Source organism: Pteronotus mesoamericanus, unplaced genomic scaffold, assembly GCF_021234165.1.
Source record: "Pteronotus mesoamericanus isolate MK-2021 breed Mesoamerican mustached bat unplaced genomic scaffold, CSHL_Meso_final contig_221, whole genome shotgun sequence".
NCBI classification, from domain to species: Eukaryota; Metazoa; Chordata; class Mammalia; order Chiroptera; family Mormoopidae; genus Pteronotus; species Pteronotus mesoamericanus.
The window spans coordinates 19,116,759-19,134,060 of record NW_026555092.1 but is presented as its reverse complement, the minus strand read 5'-3'; the positions used below and the strand labels follow the sequence as shown (position 1 = coordinate 19,134,060).

The following is a 17,302-nucleotide window of genomic DNA, read 5'->3' as shown; positions in this document are numbered from 1 at the left end:
ACCTGTCTTTACATGAATAACTGTGTATATCTCAACATGTAGGTATATCTGTGAATTCATGAGGATCTGCATAAATGTGGCTCTTCCCTTTTTGCCAGAATCCTTCCCAATTCCTCTTAGTCTCTCTCACCAGCTAAACATGTTCCCATCTCTGTGCCTCCTGTATTCTCTGTCACCAAACAAGCTTCTAAGCACGTCTCCCTCTACCTTAAGAGTGGCTTCTTCAGCTCCACAGTTCTCTTCTCACCCTGTACTTGCATTCTTCCCTTGCCTCGCTACCTCAAGCTTTATCACAGTCCCATTGATTACTGATTTGGAGGCTGGGGCTGGGATGCATTTGGCCTTTCCCTGACTACTTTCTAGCCCTAGTGGGCAACCTCTGTCTTAGCCCTGGCTGACCTCCAGTGTATGATGTTCTTGCTACCTTCCTAACCCTATACTCAGCCTGTAATTGTTATAGGAGGTAGCAAGGGCATTCAGAAGAGTCATTTGGATGCCAGTGTCTTGGTGTTTACTGTTCTAGGTTTTAGTTTCTGAGTAGGGGGTGGGGTGTGATAGGGAAAGGGTGGTATAGCTAGAGTGTGAATTAAGGACCTGTCTGCTTTATTTTCCTTTCTTTGACAAATTGATTGTGTCACCGTTTTTTCCCTCCACACTAACCAGTAAGTTGTATTTGCTCTTTGTGGCTGATGAAGTCTTACTGTTCAGCCATGGGCCCCTATAACCTCTAGGCCCAATAGGTTGGGTTAAAAAAAAAAAAGCCACTCCCATTTCTGTATCACGATTGCCATTTTTTTAGCAAGTATGTGAACTCGAGTGCTTTTTTTTATAAATAAATCATGGATCACAGAAAAGATCATTTCTGTAAAATCAGACATTGTGTCCTCTCAATAAATGGAGCCCTTCTTTCTCTTCTGCATTGCCCTGGCTGGGACAGGGAGCCATTTGGGCCTATAGTGCAGTGGGTTTCTAGTGATGTACGATGTGGAATGACAAATGACGACTTCCTGCCACACCAGACCCCTCTCCAAAGCTCAAAGGCAGCTCAGAGCCTCGTCCCAGGAAATAGATACCATCATAATGGGCAGAAACACCAAGATCTTGAGAAAATTAGAGTATGCAGAAGAACCCTGGGTACCATAGGGACTTTTAGACCTTCTCACCTCAGTGATGCAGGTCTAAGGCTCTAATCCTAAGCAACCCAGCTCTAAGTCTTTATGTCCTCCCCTCTTTGATATCTTTTGTATCAAAGCTGAAGGCTTCTCAGCTTCTCTTTTCCTACCCAGACTCCATCTTCCTTGACAGGCCTCTCTGAAGTATTCTAGCCATTCCTGTGCCGTTCTCTGATCTATACTCTTCTCCCCACCCAGACACAAAGCCCTGTCAATTTGGCCCCATAAGCTGTGGGGACCCAAATTCTCTGCAAATATCACAGCCCCAGCTGTTAGGAAACTCTACCCATGTAGTGTGGCTCATGTTGCTCTGGGGCTTGGAGATCTGAGAACAAGACAGTGGTGAGGGCCCTGATATTAAGTTCTACACTATATATTCCGATACCTGAGTTCCCATGACTTTGGGAAAAGATGCAGAAAGGAGCCCTGGGGAAAGAGCAGAGGCTAAGAAGGAACTGAAGAGAAGGGCATAGATCTTTCACAAACAAAACCACATGCCAGATTCCAACTCTGGGACTTTTATTCTCCTGGAAACAATATTATGTGTTGGTGGTACTTGAGGTGAAAAAAATATATGTTCACTTCCGTCGAAGTACACGTGAGTATTTGTGTACAGCATCTACAAAGGCTCCCACATGTTCTGGGTCCATGTCAGGGTAAAGTCCGTGGCCCAGGTTGGCAATGTAGCGCTGTGGCCCAAAGTCATCCAGCATCTGCTTCACCAGCCGCCCAATCTCCTCCTGGGGGACCAACAGGGCATTGGCTACAGGGAGGGCCAGCAAAGCTCTGTCCTCCCTATACATAATAGTGACACAAATATATGTAGGCATGATTCTACTCAGTGTTATTCATTCAGTCATTAATTCAAAGAAATTTATTGGATGCCTAGAAACTGTATCTGTAAAAACACAAACAGGCACTGTAAAAACACAAACAACAACAACAAATTCCTGTCTTTCTAAAGTTCACATGGTGTGTATGGGGTAGTGGGGAGGGGCAGACATAAAAACAATAATACAACCATATCTATAGCCATGGAGTGCACACAGACAAACTCACAGACATACATAGGAACCCTGGTTGTTACCTCGGGTGCATACAGGGCACAGGGGTCCAGGTTGCCCTGCAATGTCACGTTCTTCCCCACACGCTCCCTGGAAGCAGAGTTGGTGGTTCATTCTAGTGACTGCACATAAGGCAGCTGCACCCCCCTCTACCTCACCCTCCATTACTTACCGGGCTTTCTCTGGGGTCACTGTCCAGTCAAGCCCAACCACCTCATAGCCAGCCTGAGCCAGCTCCTCCAGAGCAAAATGTCCATCCTTAGCAAAGATAATCTGGGGGAAAGAAAGGGCTGATATCTGAGGCTACAGAGGGCCTTTGCTCTGCCTACTAACCTACTATCTCAGCTCTACCTTTGCTGCCCTTCAGTCGCCACTTCATTCCATGCAGGACTTGCCCTGAATGTTCCAGTCATACCTTCTTCATTCATCCTATCCCCATTCTTACCATGGGCACTGGAGCCAGGCCTGCCTCCTGCAGCCTGGCCTTTACTCGCTTGGCCACTTCACGGATGTAGGGCAGTGCAAACTTATTGAAGAGCTGTGGGCCAAGATGCCCTGCGTGGGACTCAAAGAGCTGCAATGCCTACAGTTAGGAGGTGAAGAGAAACATTTAACACAAAAAGGAAACAGGCCCACACACAGAAGGTGCCTCAATTTTCCTCCCAAGTGACTTGAACCCTTGACACTGCCTAAGCCTATAAACCCAGTTCCAGTCAAAAAGTATTGTCTTTCTCTCCAGATCCCGGTGCTAACTTTGGTCTTTGAACACACAAAACATTAAGCCCCCTGCCAGTCTCTGGGGGGCTTAGGTGCTCCAGCCAGATCATTGCAAGCCAAACTTCTTTCATGCCTGGCATTAAGATACCTACTCTCTCAGGTGTAGGGAACTATGTTGATTCTGGTCCTTATATACTAAACCCCAGCCTATCTGTCTCTCCCTCAGGACTCACCTGGGCACCAGCAACCACTTGTCCCACCAGATATGGTACCAGAGCATCAGTTAGGATGCGAAGCAGCTGGTGACTGGCCTTTGGTTTCTGGTAAAGCCAACGCTTGGCCTGAGCCATGGTGCTTGAGCTGCCCCCCTCAATCATGTATGTCATCAGAGTCCACTGCAAAAGGACACAGAGACTATCACAGGTGTAGAAGTCTGACACTTCCTTCCCTTGTCTATATCAGACCTGCCAGTGTGATTTCCCTATGCCCAAGTACCTGCCCTGTTTCACATTACCGGCGCACCAGCAAAGCCAATCAGCGGCACACGTCCAGCCAGCTGTTGTCGAGTGAGGGTGATGGCCTGGAATACATAGGCCAGCTCAGAGGCCACTGTTGCTGGATCCCGGAGGCGCTCTAAATCCTGCTCTTCTCTTAATGGCTCTGGGAAGCTGGGACCTTTGCCAGGCACCATGGTCACCTCCATGCCCAGTGCCTGGGGGGGAAGAAAACATCCGTGTTCCCAACCTGTAACTCCAGGAGAAAGGCTCTGTTCAGCCCATAACAGGAAAGAGGAAAAGGAGAGTACAGCTCAGCCAAACTCCATCTCTTCAGCCTAAGTTCTTCCCACTGTCCAGTGAGGATGAGTGTCCTTCTTGAGCCTCACTGTCTACTCCCTTTTTCATCCATCCCAAAATCAGGTTTGAGCAGGTACCTGGGGTACAACAAGGATGTCGGAGAAGATGATGGCAGCATCCAGAGGGAAGCGACGCAGGGGCTATGGGGAATAGAAGACAGGTTGCTAGACAGTGAGCTGAGTGCATAAATCACTCCCCTCTTCTGTGGACCCCTCACCTGCAGAGTCAGTTCACAACAGGCCTCTGGGGATCGACAGGTACTGAAAAAGTCCTGGGCAGCCCGAGTTTCCCTAAACTCTGTAGACAGAAAAGGCAGGGCTCGGCCTTGAGGAACCTTTACAGCTCTCCCCTGCACCTCAAAAACTGCCCTCCACCGTTTTACCTAGACTCCCAGGCCCTCACCCTGACCTGGTAAGTAGCGGCCGGCCTGCCGCATGCACCAAACCGGAGTGTAGTCTGTGTCTTCTCCCCAGGCTGCTCGCAGGAATGTGTCATTTTTCAGCTCTGGAAAGCCCTGGGGTCTGGAAATGGGGGTTGGAGGTGGGAGGTTGGTGTCAGTAATCTAGGCTGAAGGTTGGGGAAGGCTCAGGTTCTTAAGGCAGATTCAGCCCACCACCGTTATCTGCCTTCTCCAGAACAGCTCCCAAGCTGTGGCTCCCCGCCCATTTCGCCTCCTCTCTGCTATCAGGTGGTGCCCACAACTACGAGGGCCCGCGCTGGGGCCTCTACCCTACCACAGTCCCAGCTTCCCCAAGCTCAAAGCCACTAGAAAGACTAGCGAAGTGGGGGTGGCGGGGGTGGAAGGGCGGGGGCGGGTGGAAACCCAAAAGGATAGTTGGAGGGTCCCTGGATCAGAAAAATCACAGGAACGGGGGAGTATAAATGGGCTGGTTCCAGGTCTGTGGGCTAGTCCAAGGAGGGATCAGAGTTGATAGCCTGGAAATAGGGGTCCTAACTGAGGATTACAAAGTCCTACGAGCATCCCCTAAATGACGGTCTAGGGGGACGGATAGTCTCAGGAATCCATGACTGGAGGATTTTCGGGATTCCAGACTCTGGTTCAGATTGGGGACTCTCCAGGGAAGGGGGTATAGGGACAGATCCCTCAGCGGGAAGGCCCAGGTCGGAAGCCTCGCTGGCCGGACCGCACGTGAGGCAGACAACTCACCCGAACCCGTTCGCCTCCATGGTAAGATGTCTGTAACTTCGAGGCAGTCCCACTTAAACCTGAATTTTAGCCGGCCCCTCCCCAAGCTCCGCCCCTTCCTGAACTGAGCCAAGGCGGTGGCCATGTTGGGAGTCACATGATCTGGTTGTAGCTACCGCTACCCGGCAGCCCCGGCTGCTCCCCGGCGGACTCCCTACTTCTCTTAACCGTAATATCGAGTGTAGGGACGCAGCAAAAAAGGGTTGGGGGAAAAAAGTACTTCACTTTAAATTACCCTTTACCGTGAGTGGGGAATTTGCCTTCTCTGATGGACTAGGGATCCCGAAGGCTCAGCGTAGGTCTCACTTTCACTCCCACCCTCCATGATTCTAACAATCTGATGCCTGGCCCAGCCAGGCATACAGTGGATTATGGAACCAAACTATACAGGAAACTAAAATCATTAAATATTTGTATTACCTACTAAGAGCCTATAATAGGTATAGAAGTTAGAGTGGTGAACAAGATAGCCCCTTTCTTTAAGGAGCTACAGAAAGCAGCGGGGGTGTTCCAAGAAAAGGGAATAGCAAGAGTAAAGCTAAGAGGCAAAAGAACAAAGGGCTATTACTATGAAAACCAGGAGGTAAATCTGGTGGAATTAAAGAGGCTGGGAATGTCTACAGAGTTCGGGTCATGCAGGTCCCTGGTGAAGTATATTTGTTCACTTTATCCTGTAGTAGAGTTACAGCATAGAAATAGCTTAAAGAGAAGGAAAAAACACTATGTTCTCAATTTTCTAGTGAGGAAAAAAAAAAGGGAAACTGTCAAAATTACATGGGATCATTTATTATTAATTTATTGATAATTTCAATTATTGCAAAACCATATCAAAACAGAGTTTCCACCCAGGTCCATCAACAGCTGACTGGATATACATACAATAGAATATTATTCAGCCAAAAAAAAGAATTTAAGTTCTGATAAATGCTACATCATTTTTGTAACATTATGCTGACTAAACTAAGACAGACAGAAAAGGACAAACTTTGTAAGGTTCCACTCACATGGAAAATCTAGAGTAGGCAAATTCATAAGGCAGAAAGTGGATTACAGTTTGTTTACCAAAAGCCAGGGAGGAGGCAATAAGGAATTAATTGCTTAAAGGGTACAGAGTTTCTGTTTGGGGTGATGAAAAGTTTTGAAAATGGATCATTGTGCACTTAAAATTTATTGAAATGGCAATTTTTGTTATACACATTTTACCAGTTTTTAAAAATTAACGTAATATGGGCCCTAGCCAGGCGGCTCAATCAGTTAGAGCATATGCCAAGCTCACAGGTTCAATCCCCAGTCCGAGCACATACAAGAAGCAACCAATGAGTGCATAAGTAAGTTGAACCACAAATCCATGTTTCTTTCCCTCTCTCTCCCCCCACTCCTTCCTCTCTCAATAAATCAATAAATTTAAAAAAACTTTAATGTAATATATCAGAAGGCATTGATTTGCACAGTTTAAATGCATGAATTGAATAGTATATGAATTATATTTAAACAAAATCTTTTTTAAATGGGAGAAGGGGACAGTTGCCTTTTCTTCCGTGATTGTACTTTACCAATTGCCCCTGTCCATCTTTTTTTGCCTCTTCCCTTTCCATCTAGGCTTTTCCTCTCATTTGGCTCAGAATTACTGGGAGAAACTGGGTAATGATCACAACTATCCTAGGATTTGGATTAAACACCGGGATCAAGCCTGACTGACTGAAGACTCCTGACAGTGTCAGGGCTGGGGAAGAGGTTATTCTCCCAAACATTTTAGTCACACTGTCTCTAGGATAGGGAGCCCAAGAGGATGTCTAGAAAATTTTGAAAGATCCTTCTGGCTTTATCACTTGTTGGGAAGAAGGCAAAACAGGAGGCCAGAGGATCAGAAAAATGGAGGTTGCAATGATCCATCCTAGATAGGATGGTGACTTGAATAAGCGTGGTGGCCGTGGAGATAAAATGGTAGTAGAAAGAAGGATAGCAAAGGTGAGATTGATCACATAGAAACTACTGAACCTGGGTCTGTTTGGCTGACACAGAGTGGGAGGCACTGAGGCAGGTAACATGCTTGAGGATCCGTGTACAGAGGGCAACACAGAGGCAGGTGCGCTTAGTCCAGAACTTACGGCGAAGGCTGGCCAAAGGCGGGGCAGAGCTCAGTGGGAAGCTCAGTCCACCTTCGCGGCCGCTGCTCCGAAAGCCGGATCGCCCCTGGGCTACCCTCTGCCACGTCGCCATGGCGGGCCCGGGCCCGGGCGCGGCGCTGGAGACCCCGCGGCAGCTGCTGGGTCGTGTACGCTTCCTGGCGGAGGCAGCGCGGAGCCTCCGATCCGGGCGGCCGCTCCCGGCGGCGCTGGCTTTCGTGCCGCGCGAGGTGCTCTACAAGCTTTACAAGGACCCGGCGGGACCGTCGCGGGTGTTGCTGCCGGTGTGGGAGGCGGAGGGCCTGGGACTGCGCGTGGGAGCTGCGAACACGACCCCTGGTACCGGCTCCGGGCCCCTACGCGCTGCTCGCAACAGCATCGAGCTCCGGCGCGGCTCCTGTGTGCGCACCACCGGCGAAGAGTTGTGCAACGGCCATGGGCTCTGGGTGAAGCTGACCAAGGTGCGCCCTGGCTTGTCCTGGGCTCCGCAAAAGATCCTCGGGTTCTAGGAAGCCCCTGGCTGTTCCCCTCCCCTCCCCATATTGAGGTGGCATTGCATTCGGTGCCCTTTGCCCTTGGGCTGGGCAGGGCAGCCTCTGGTCATGGGCGGTTCCCTGACACCTGCCCCCATTTGACGCATCCCTGCAGGAGCAACTGGCAGAGCACCTAGGCGACTGCGGGCTGGAGGAAGGCTGGCTCCTGGTGTGCCGCCCGGCAGAAGGCGGGGCCCGCCTCGTACCCATCGACACTCCCGACCACCTCCAGCGACAGCAACAGCTCTTTGGAGTGGACTACCGCCCGCTGCTCAGGTCTTGCACTTGGAGGGGTGGGGCTCACTTTCAGTCGTTAGGGGCCCGGTGAGTTGGAAAGTGGTCTGGCGCCGGCCATTAGGAGGGGTACAGAAGGACCGCAGGGTTAAGAGCAGGGAGGGGCGGGGCCTGAAAGAGCTGGGGTGGGGCTTCTGGTCGTGTAGTTCGGAGCTGGTAGAGCTCTGGGTAAGGTTCCAGGCCTCGGGTGGATTGTCCTGCTGTCTGCTCATGTCTCCCCCATTCCACTCCCGCCCCCACACTCTCCGCCCACAGGTGGGAACAGGTGGTAGACCTTACATACTCACATCGCCTGGGATCGAGGCCTCAAGCAGCCGAGGCATACACGGAAGCTGTACAAAGGCTACTGTGAGTGAACTTGGGTGGGATGGGGAGGAAGGAGCTCCAGGTCTGGGCCCGACCTAATTAGGGACTTGGGGTTGCTTAGCTATGTGCCCCCGACGTGGACCTACGAGTGCGACGAGGACCTGATCCATTTCTTGTACGACCACCTGGGCAAGGAGGATGAGAACCTGGGTAGCGTGAAGCAGTATGTGGAGAGCATAGACGTTTCCTCCTACACGGTGGGTGCTGGGACTCCTCCCACCCCAAGCAAGAGTAGTTATATCTTGCTAGATCCAGTACCCTCACCTCTAGACTGGGGCTAAGCCAAAATCCCCAAAGTCCAGACTTAGTCCAGCCCCCCCATCTTGGAATCCTGTAGGAACCCTTAGATAATTCCACCCATTTAACCCAGATCCACTCTTTTCTCTCTTCTGTGCTCTCTGACCCAAAGCACACTCCCATTGCAGGGACTGGGGGTGAACACTGATTCCACCTATCCACCCTTCCTCAGGAGGAGTTCAATGTGTCCTGCCTGACAGACAGCAATGCAGACACCTACTGGGAGAGTGATGGGTCCCAGTGCCAGCACTGGGTGCGGCTTACCATGAAAAAGGGCACCATTGTCAAGTGAGTGGGCTCCGAGTAGGACAAGTGGGTGAGCCATGTGTCTGAGTGTACAGAGACCCATGTGCTTACTCTGACCCCCTAGGAAGCTGCTAATCACAGTTGATACCACAGATGACAACTTTATGCCTAAGCGGGTAGTGGTCTATGGGGGCGAAGGAGACAACCTGAAGAAGCTGAGTGACGTGAGCATTGACGAGTGAGCAAGCTGGCCTGGGTGGGAGGTGGGGCATGATCCTAGCAATGGGGACTGGCCCGGCTTGGAAGGTTGGGTGAAACCCCAGCAACCCCTGATGGTAAGGGATCTCCAAAGTGCCTCATATCTGTCTCCTCAGGACCCTGATCGGGGATGTCTGTGTCCTGGAGGACATGACTGTCCACCTCCCAATCATTGAGATCCGCATCGTCGAATGCCGAGGTGTGGCTTAAGGCTGTAAGGAGGGAAAGGGAGCCCCGTTGTCTGGATGGGGGCTAGCTGGCAGTGAGTGTGGAGAAAAAGGGATGGCCTTGGAGTTGCAATGAAGGTGGTAGCTGAACTAACTCCAGGATTTGAACCTTCGGGGCCTGAGCCAGGTGGAAACTACTGGGTATAGACCTGCCTTAAAGCCGTAGAGATTTTTAGGCTCACCTGGAAGAGGAACTAAGTTGGGACCCCTCAGGCATTACAACAATTATAGTGGTGGATGGAAGGACCAGCAAATATAATAACCAGAAATAGGTGAGTAGAAGGGGATTTCAAAGGTCCCAAGTGAGTAGGGACAAAAGGCTGAGCATTAAGGAGGCATTCTCAGGCCTGAGGGCCAAGGAGGCAACAGGCACAGTAAGTGACCTCACTCTGACTTATTCCCCCAGATGACGGGATTGATGTGCGTCTTCGAGGGGTCAAGATCAAGTCATCAAGACAGCGGGAGCTAGGGTTGAATGCAGACCTATTCCAGCCCACCAGCCTGGTGCGATACCCACGCCTGGAAGGCACTGACCCAGAAGTACTATACCGCAGAGCTGTTCTCCTGCAGAGGTAGCTGTGGTCCTGGACTTGCCAGTGTTCCCTTGCCCCTGTCTTGAGCCTTATATGTGTATGTGGAAGAGGTTCCCAAGGTCTTATACTGTAAGCTGTTCAACTTCACATATCAGAGTAGCCCCTGGGTCCTGGTTGCTCCTGTACCTGTGCGTTGGGGTTTGAGGGGATCTTACATCCACGGCAAACTCTTCAGCTGCAGTCACTTTTACCCACCCACCCCAGATTCATAAAGATCCTAGACAGCGTCCTACACCACCTGGTACCTGCCTGGGACCACACGCTGGGCACTTTCAGTGAGATTAAGGTGAGTCTGGTCCATCTGGTTATGGTCTTGGCAGTGGGCTCCCCGTTTCTACTCATGCAATCGTTCACTCTTCAGCAGACAGTTCTTGAAACCTACTCTAGGCCTGGACTTTTGCTGGGCTCTGGGTACATCGGAAGAAAGCGGGACGCAAATAGTCAGAATCTAGCCTTTGGGGTGCTGACCCTCAGATAGTGTGTGAAATACACAAAAGCTGGGGGAGGAAAAGTGATGACATGGATAGGACAAGTTGCATAAAGAGTACATACTGGGAGTTAATAGCAGTTGTAGATGATATGAGAGAGGCGTGCTAGCAGCATCTAGATGATGTGATTATGGAATGGGGATGAGGCTGGGCGGGGGTGGGCCGGAAACAGGCCATGGTAGCAAAGGGCACTGTGGGCCAGCCTGTGAAGCAGGGCCTTTATCCCTGGTCAATAGATACATCGGAAAGGTTTTAAGTAAGGTAATGACAAAGATGGATATTTTTGTTTTAGAAAGCTCCCCCTGGTGGCTGAACTAAGGGAGGGACTGGGAGCAAGGACCGGGATGGACTAGGCTTGGACTGGAATGGTGGAATTGGGTCCAAGCCTAGAGGAAGCTTCCAGGGTCTGAACAGAGGCTGACTCCCTGCCAGTCTGCTCTAACCACCATTTCTCACCAGCAAGTGAAGCAGTTCCTGCTGCTGTCGCACCAGCGGCCAGGCCTAGTGTCCCAATGCCTGCGTGACTCAGAGAGCAGCAAGCCCAGTTTTATGCCACGCCTGTACATCAACCGGCGCCTTGCCATGGAGCACCGTGCCTGCCCCTTAAGGGACCCTACCTGCAAGAATGCTGTCTTCACCCAGGTCTGGACGACCTGGGGTCGTACTGAGGGAGGGTCAGGAAGGGGCTGAGGAGGTTGGGCCAAAAGGGGTCTGAACAAGGTCTTTGGGCTAGAGTGGAGCCAGGTCTTGACATAGACGTTCCTACACCTCCTTCCTTTCCCCTGCCCCAGGTTTATGAAGGCCTCAAGCCCTCTGACAAGTATGAAAAGCCCCTGGACTACAGGTATGGCGTGAGGGTAAGGGGCTTTCTCAGAGCCGACGTGTACACATACACGCCCATACACTGCCTGTGGCACCCCTCATCGGCACCCCCATCTGCAGCCCTACTCCTGGCTGGTGTCTGGGCCGGGGAATTGTCCTGAGCCCTGGCCCAGCATGATGACAGAGGTCTACCTCTATTTGCAGGTGGCCCATGCGCTATGACCAGTGGTGGGAGTGTAAATTCATTGCTGAAGGCATTATTGACCAAGGTGAGGCCACGAAGGAGGGTAATAAGTCCCCTGCCCTGGTTAGAGTGGTAGAGGCTTCTTGGGTCACAAGCTAACCAAGATAGGGACCTGCTGTATTACCCCATTATGTGGGCTGGAGCTCTTGATTGCCCCCACTGAGGGCATCTCTCTGTCATTTCAGGGGGTGGTTTCCGGGATAGCCTGGCAGACATGTCAGAAGAGCTGTGTCCTAGCTCGGCAGACACCCCTGTGCCTCTGCCCTTCTTTGTGCGCACGGCCAACCAGGTAATCTCCCACTCCTGCCTCCCGAGGCATTTCTGCTGTTTTGTCTCTGCAAGCCTCACAGGTACCAGGCTGAGCTAGAGCGGGGGCAGAAGAGGATCTGAGTTGCCCTGGGCAGCCTCTGGGCACACAGGGAAGGGCGAGCCCTTACACATGCAGAGGGGTCATTCCGCTGGGGAGCGGAAGGTGTTCAGGGAACTTGAGGGATCTCAAGCAACAGAGAAGGTCCATCCCGTGCCATGCTGACAGCTCTGTCTTGGGGGCAGGGCAATGGCACGGGTGAGGCCCGGGACATGTATGTGCCCAACCCTTCCTGCCGAGACTTTGCCAAGTACGAGTGGATTGGACAGCTGATGGGGGCTGCCCTTCGGGGTAAGGAGTTCCTGGTGAGTAGCCTAATCTGTACTCAGATCAGCCCTGGGTTCTGGAAGGAAGAAGGGCCAGCCAAACTTGGGCAGTTCAGGATGAGAAGACATTAGTGAATATTTGCCCCACAGGTCCTGGCTCTGCCTGGTTTCGTGTGGAAGCAGCTATCTGGCGAGGAGGTGAGCTGGAGCAAGGACTTCCCAGCTGTGGACTCCGTGCTGGTGAGTAGGGCTTGGAGCTAGTGTTTCCTCTGCCCAGCCCCTGAAGGTGGCTGTTCCCCAGGACTGTCTTGAACCTTCTCTTAACCATGTACACGCTCCCTTTTCGATCACATCTACTCCCATGGTTTCAACTACTATCCGTATTCTGGTGACTCCTAAATCTTTACCTCCAACCCCAGCCTCTCTTCAAAGCCTGGAGCCATACGGGCATCTGCCTGCAGGATATCTGCCCTGTGATGGCACCTCAAGTTCAGCACACACTTCGTGTCCCCCGCCTACTGCTCTTAGAGCTCCCTGTCTCCGAATGGCACTGCCACCCACCCTTTCCCCTGCCAAGGCCCTCAGACTCATTCTTCACTCCTCCTCCTTCCTCACCACCCTCCTCCTGTCACATCTCCTTCTGGAATCTGTCTGTTCTTCCCATCTCACCGCTATGCCCCAGGTTCAGGCCGCCTTCCCTTCTGACCCAACCACCAACTACGAAAGCTCGTGTCCCTGTCTTTTCTTACCTATCTGATCTCCAGCAGCCAAAGTAATTCAGTTCTCCTCATTTAACCTTTCAATGGCTCTGCCTTGGGTTTAAGATAAAATGCGAACCCAGAAAGGCCTACATGACCCATGTCTCTGTGGCCACTTGGTTCACGTTCAGGGTCCAGCCAGACACAGTCCTTAGGCCTTTTGTTCTCTCCCCCTTTTCCCAAAATTCTCTCCCCTGAATTCTTTATGGCCCAACCAACTCCTGGCTATCATCTGGGTCTCAGCATTGATCCTGTTTCCTCCAGGACGCCTTCCCTGGCTTCCGAGCCTGATCACATGTCAGAAAGCATGTTGTCCTGATGCTTTCATAGGCTTGTACTGATCCCCTCGCTTCCCTCATTGCTTGGCTGTCTGTTCTGCTTCCCTGTGAGTATCTTGAGGAAAAACGAGGGCTGTTTCCACAATGAAAAACTGACCTTCCTGCCTCTCTCTAACCCCTAGGTGAAGCTTCTGGAAGTGATGGAAGGAATGGATAAGGAGACATTTGAGTTCAAATTTGGGAAGGAGCTAACATTCACCACTGTACTGAGTGACCAGCAGGTGGTGGAGCTGATCCCCGGGGGTGCAGGCATTGTGGTGGAATATGAGGATCGTTCCCGTTTTATCCAGCTGGTGCAGAAGGCACGGCTAGAGGAGAGCAAGGAGCAGGTACTGTCCAGTGGCCAGAAGAACAGAGAACTTTGGACAGCTTCTAGTAGCCAGAGCCCAGCCTGCTAGGCCACCAGTACCCAATCCCAGGAACTCTGGTCCCCACCATCCCTCTGCCCCACATTCCTGCCAATCAGTGGAGTACAAAAGTACCCCCAGTGCAAAGACCATGCCCCCCATTATCTCCATGAGCGGAGGCCAAGTGGCCCACCACACGCTGAGCTGGGAGCTGTGCCCTTTTCCCCAGCCAGGCATTTTCCCTCCCCAGGTGGCAGCCATGCAGACAGGTCTGCTGAAGGTGGTGCCGCAGGCTGTCCTGGACTTGCTGACTTGGCAAGAGTTAGAGAAAAAGGTGTGCGGGGACCCAGAGGTCACTGTGGATGCTCTGCGCAAGCTCAGTGAGTGTGGGGCAGGGCAGCTCCGGGGTAGAGCTTAAGGGCTATGTCTGTCAGGACACAAGAATGAATTCTCTCTTTGTCACCCCCAGCCCGGTTTGAGGACTTCGAGCCATCTGACACACGGGTGCAGTATTTCTGGGAGGCACTGAACAACTTCACCAATGGTCAGTGGGAAGGGACAGAGTAATACCTGGGTTTGACTCCACTTGTGGGATACAGAGTCAGGCTGGAAGTGCAGACACTGATTTCCTTTCCATCCAGAGGACCGGAGTCGCTTCCTGCGCTTTGTCACAGGCCGCAGCCGGCTGCCTGCACGGATCTACATCTACCCGGACAAGCTGGGGTGAGTGCAGAGGTCAGGTCCGAAGGTGCTGTGTCCAGCCTTCTGCCGAGCCCCCCACACACATACATGTCAGAGCCCTGCCCTGTGCCCCTATAATTCTTTCTGATCTGTGGCCCCTCCACACATCTAGCGGTGAGACCACAGACGCGCTGCCCGAGTCTTCCACCTGCTCCAGCACCCTTTTCCTACCGCACTATGCCAGGTGGGTTTCCTAGGTTCAAGTTCAGAATGGGGAGTGGGAGAAAGGTGACATCCTAGGGTGGATGAAGTGCTGAAGTGTACTAATTGGAGCCCCATTGCCCTTGGTAGTGATGGGGGCGCCCCCATACCTGGTACTGACCAACTCCCTGCCTCCCATCCCACCCCATCGCAGTGCCAAAGTGTGTGAGGAGAAGCTCCGCTATGCAGCTTACAACTGCGTGGCCATCGACACTGACATGAGCCCTTGGGAAGAGTGAGTCGGCGCCGGGGGGCAGCCGTGCGCCCGTAGTATCCCGCTCGGCCTTGCCTAGGGCAGGACACCTCACCTGGACCAGCTGCGGTCTGCGCTCCTGTTCTGGGCTTGAGCTGATGCAGTCAGAAAAACTCAGCAGGCACAGGGTTGGAGTAGGGGCGGTGAGTTGCCACAGGTGACTCGGCCCCGCAGGTGCACAAGCCCTGCACGGGCTGGGCCCTGCTTCCGGAGTTATTTAGTCTTTGTGAGGAGGAACCTTCCACAAGCCCAGCACAAGCTGCCAGGCCTGAGTTACTTGAAGGAGGCCATCTAGCTCCAAACCCACCATGGACTTGGCTTCAATTTTTTTGGCTCCTCTTTTTTTTCAACTTGTCTTTCTTTGGCTTCAGCCTGGACTCAAAACTAAAAACTATGTAGGATGGTGGAGGCTCCTCCCCAAACAAGGTGTCAGGGGATGGGTAGGGAGTGATAATGGTCTTTGTCCTTAGTCACCTGCCCCAGGAATAAAGCAACAACTGAGCACCGCTCCCCATTTCCTGGTCTGTACCTCCTCTCCCTCCACACTCACGGTGTGAGCTCTCTCCTCCCTTCCTCCAACATAGTCTCAATTGACAAGTGCCACTACCTTCCCTGGGTCAGGACCTACATCCACTTGACATTAAATCTTTACTGCCACTAGCGCCCCATATTCATCACATCTGCCTTACTGCCAGCCTGATTCCCTGTCTTCTGTCTCACTCCCAAGATTTTGCACAAATCTAGTTATCTCCTCTCTCAAATCTTCAATAGCTTCTCTTTACCCAAATCTAAGATAAAGCCTAGACTTTAAACCTACTTCTTCTAGGCCTTAGTAGTCCCTGCCCCACCTCTCCCTCCCTCAAGGGCCTCCATGACACTCCATCAAAAAATGTCTTGCACGTGGGAAAATTGAATAAATGGCTGAATTCATTCCTTTAGAACATGTTTATTGTCTCCTGAGTGATACTAGAAAAGGCTTTTCCAGGACTTCACGGTCCTGTCAGGAGCCAAGGAAATGTCTGTCAAGTGGGAGTGGTGGGCTTGTTAGTGGCAAACATTAAACCTGGAGCTGGGCAGGGAAATAAGGGCCCCACTACCCAGAAGAGGGTGAAATAAGCTGGCCTGGCATCGTCTGGGATGGGTGTAGTGGTTTAGAAGGTGGGAGTCCTTCAGGAAGGACAAAGCCTGAGGTGGCCGAAGAACAACCCAGGTCCGGATGTTGACAGAACAGGAGGCAGCAGCATGGCTAAACCCACCCCCATTACGCCTCCAGCTCTCACACTGCTAAGGTGCAGTCTTGAAGAACAAGTATCCCTTGAGAGAAGTGAGGATACAGTCCCCTTGCTCGCTCGCACAGTGGGCAGTCACTCTCAAATGGGGTCCCTAGGGGAGTGGCAAGCGCGGGTTCGCTCCTAACGCTTCCCCACGCGGTCCTCTAGGGCGCGCCCTGACGCTGCTCAGGCTGGAAACTCCCGAGGGTGGCGCTCGGCCCCTCCCCCCAGCTGTTCGCCCTGCTCCCCGCATAATTTTGAGTCCAACCCCGGGCGACCCTCCCTGGCAGCTCTCGACCAGCGGCTACCCGAGCCTTGTACCTTCGGTGGTCCACGGGAGCCGTCCCCCACCCTCCTCTGGCAGCCCCTTCCATTGCAGGGAGCTGAAGGGACGGGACCCTCAGAAGCCGCCGCTCCCCCTCTGCTCTGCCCTTCCCTGCAAGCTCCTGCCCGGTGTCCCTCCCACCCAAGCGCGCTTTCCCCTTTTCTGGGAAACACCTGGCCAGTGCCGGCTTGCCGAGTCAGTCCTTTTCTGCGTATGTTGTCCGTTACTGGCCACAGGAGTCTCTAGTCCCTCTTTTAACAAGTTGGATTTGCACTCTATATTTTGTAGCATGCTTTTCATTTAATCATTCAGTCATTCAGTGAATGCATCGAGCACCTATGTTAGGCACCACACCAGGTGCAATAAATAAAATAGCGGCTAAAGAGACAATTTTTGCCCTTTCGAGATTCCAATGGGAGAGACAATGTAGTAAACAAATACAGGCATAAACATTTAATAACGTGTGTAAACTCCAAAGGAAAACTGAAGGGTATTGTTGGAGGACAGAACAGGATGATTCTAACCAGTTGGGCTCTCGATAGAATACTAAATCCTGAGGTAGAGCAATTGGGCACAAAGGCCAGCTGAGAAGCTTGTTAAATCCTATGTTACTGAAGTGTGAAGGAAGGGAGAAGGGACTTCAGCCTCAGAGGGCCTTTTTAGAATTTTGCAATGAACAGCCAAGAGGGCATCAAGCAAGGGAGAAACATGGTTGTATTTGGTGCTGGCAGTTGTGTAGAGAATGAATTGAGAGGAAGACACTGGAAGCAGGGAGTAATCCAAGCAGGAAATGATGGTTGCTGAGACTATTTTAATAATTATTTTTTATTGACTGCATTGTATTATATTGTAAGGAATTTTTTTGCTGTTCATTCATAAAATCACTTCATCAAACTGCCAAATTGCCAGTTTTATCCTATGAAATTG

At 51.8% G+C, this 17,302-nt stretch overlaps 2 protein-coding genes across 2 annotated transcripts; one reads left to right on the top strand and one right to left on the bottom strand.

Moving 5' to 3' along the window:
- Positions 1-1,688: 1,688 nt before the first annotated feature.
- Positions 1,689-5,059, bottom strand: UROD (uroporphyrinogen decarboxylase). Its single transcript, XM_054571630.1, has 10 exons — positions 4,976-5,059; positions 4,216-4,328; positions 4,025-4,104; positions 3,885-3,947; positions 3,468-3,665; positions 3,187-3,348; positions 2,682-2,819; positions 2,409-2,509; positions 2,260-2,326; positions 1,689-1,912 (listed from the first exon to the last, which is right to left on the bottom strand). Exons 1-10 carry the CDS (start codon positions 4,993-4,995, stop codon positions 1,751-1,753), a joined length of 1,104 nt encoding a protein of 367 aa, XP_054427605.1. The 5' UTR covers positions 4,996-5,059; the 3' UTR covers positions 1,689-1,750.
- A 2,102-nt stretch (positions 5,060-7,161) lies between these two features.
- HECTD3 (HECT domain E3 ubiquitin protein ligase 3) lies at positions 7,162-15,920 on the top strand. Its single transcript, XM_054572129.1, has 21 exons — positions 7,162-7,601; positions 7,789-7,949; positions 8,223-8,315; positions 8,395-8,530; positions 8,803-8,918; positions 9,001-9,114; positions 9,251-9,333; positions 9,768-9,933; positions 10,159-10,240; positions 10,902-11,084; positions 11,234-11,286; positions 11,469-11,533; positions 11,694-11,797; positions 12,061-12,180; positions 12,292-12,381; positions 13,360-13,566; positions 13,835-13,964; positions 14,054-14,128; positions 14,226-14,307; positions 14,438-14,509; positions 14,681-15,920. The coding sequence occupies exons 1-21, from the start codon at positions 7,233-7,235 to the stop codon at positions 14,763-14,765; spliced, it is 2,586 nt and encodes an 861-aa protein (XP_054428104.1). The 5' UTR covers positions 7,162-7,232; the 3' UTR covers positions 14,766-15,920.
- Positions 15,921-17,302: the final 1,382 nt, after the last annotated feature.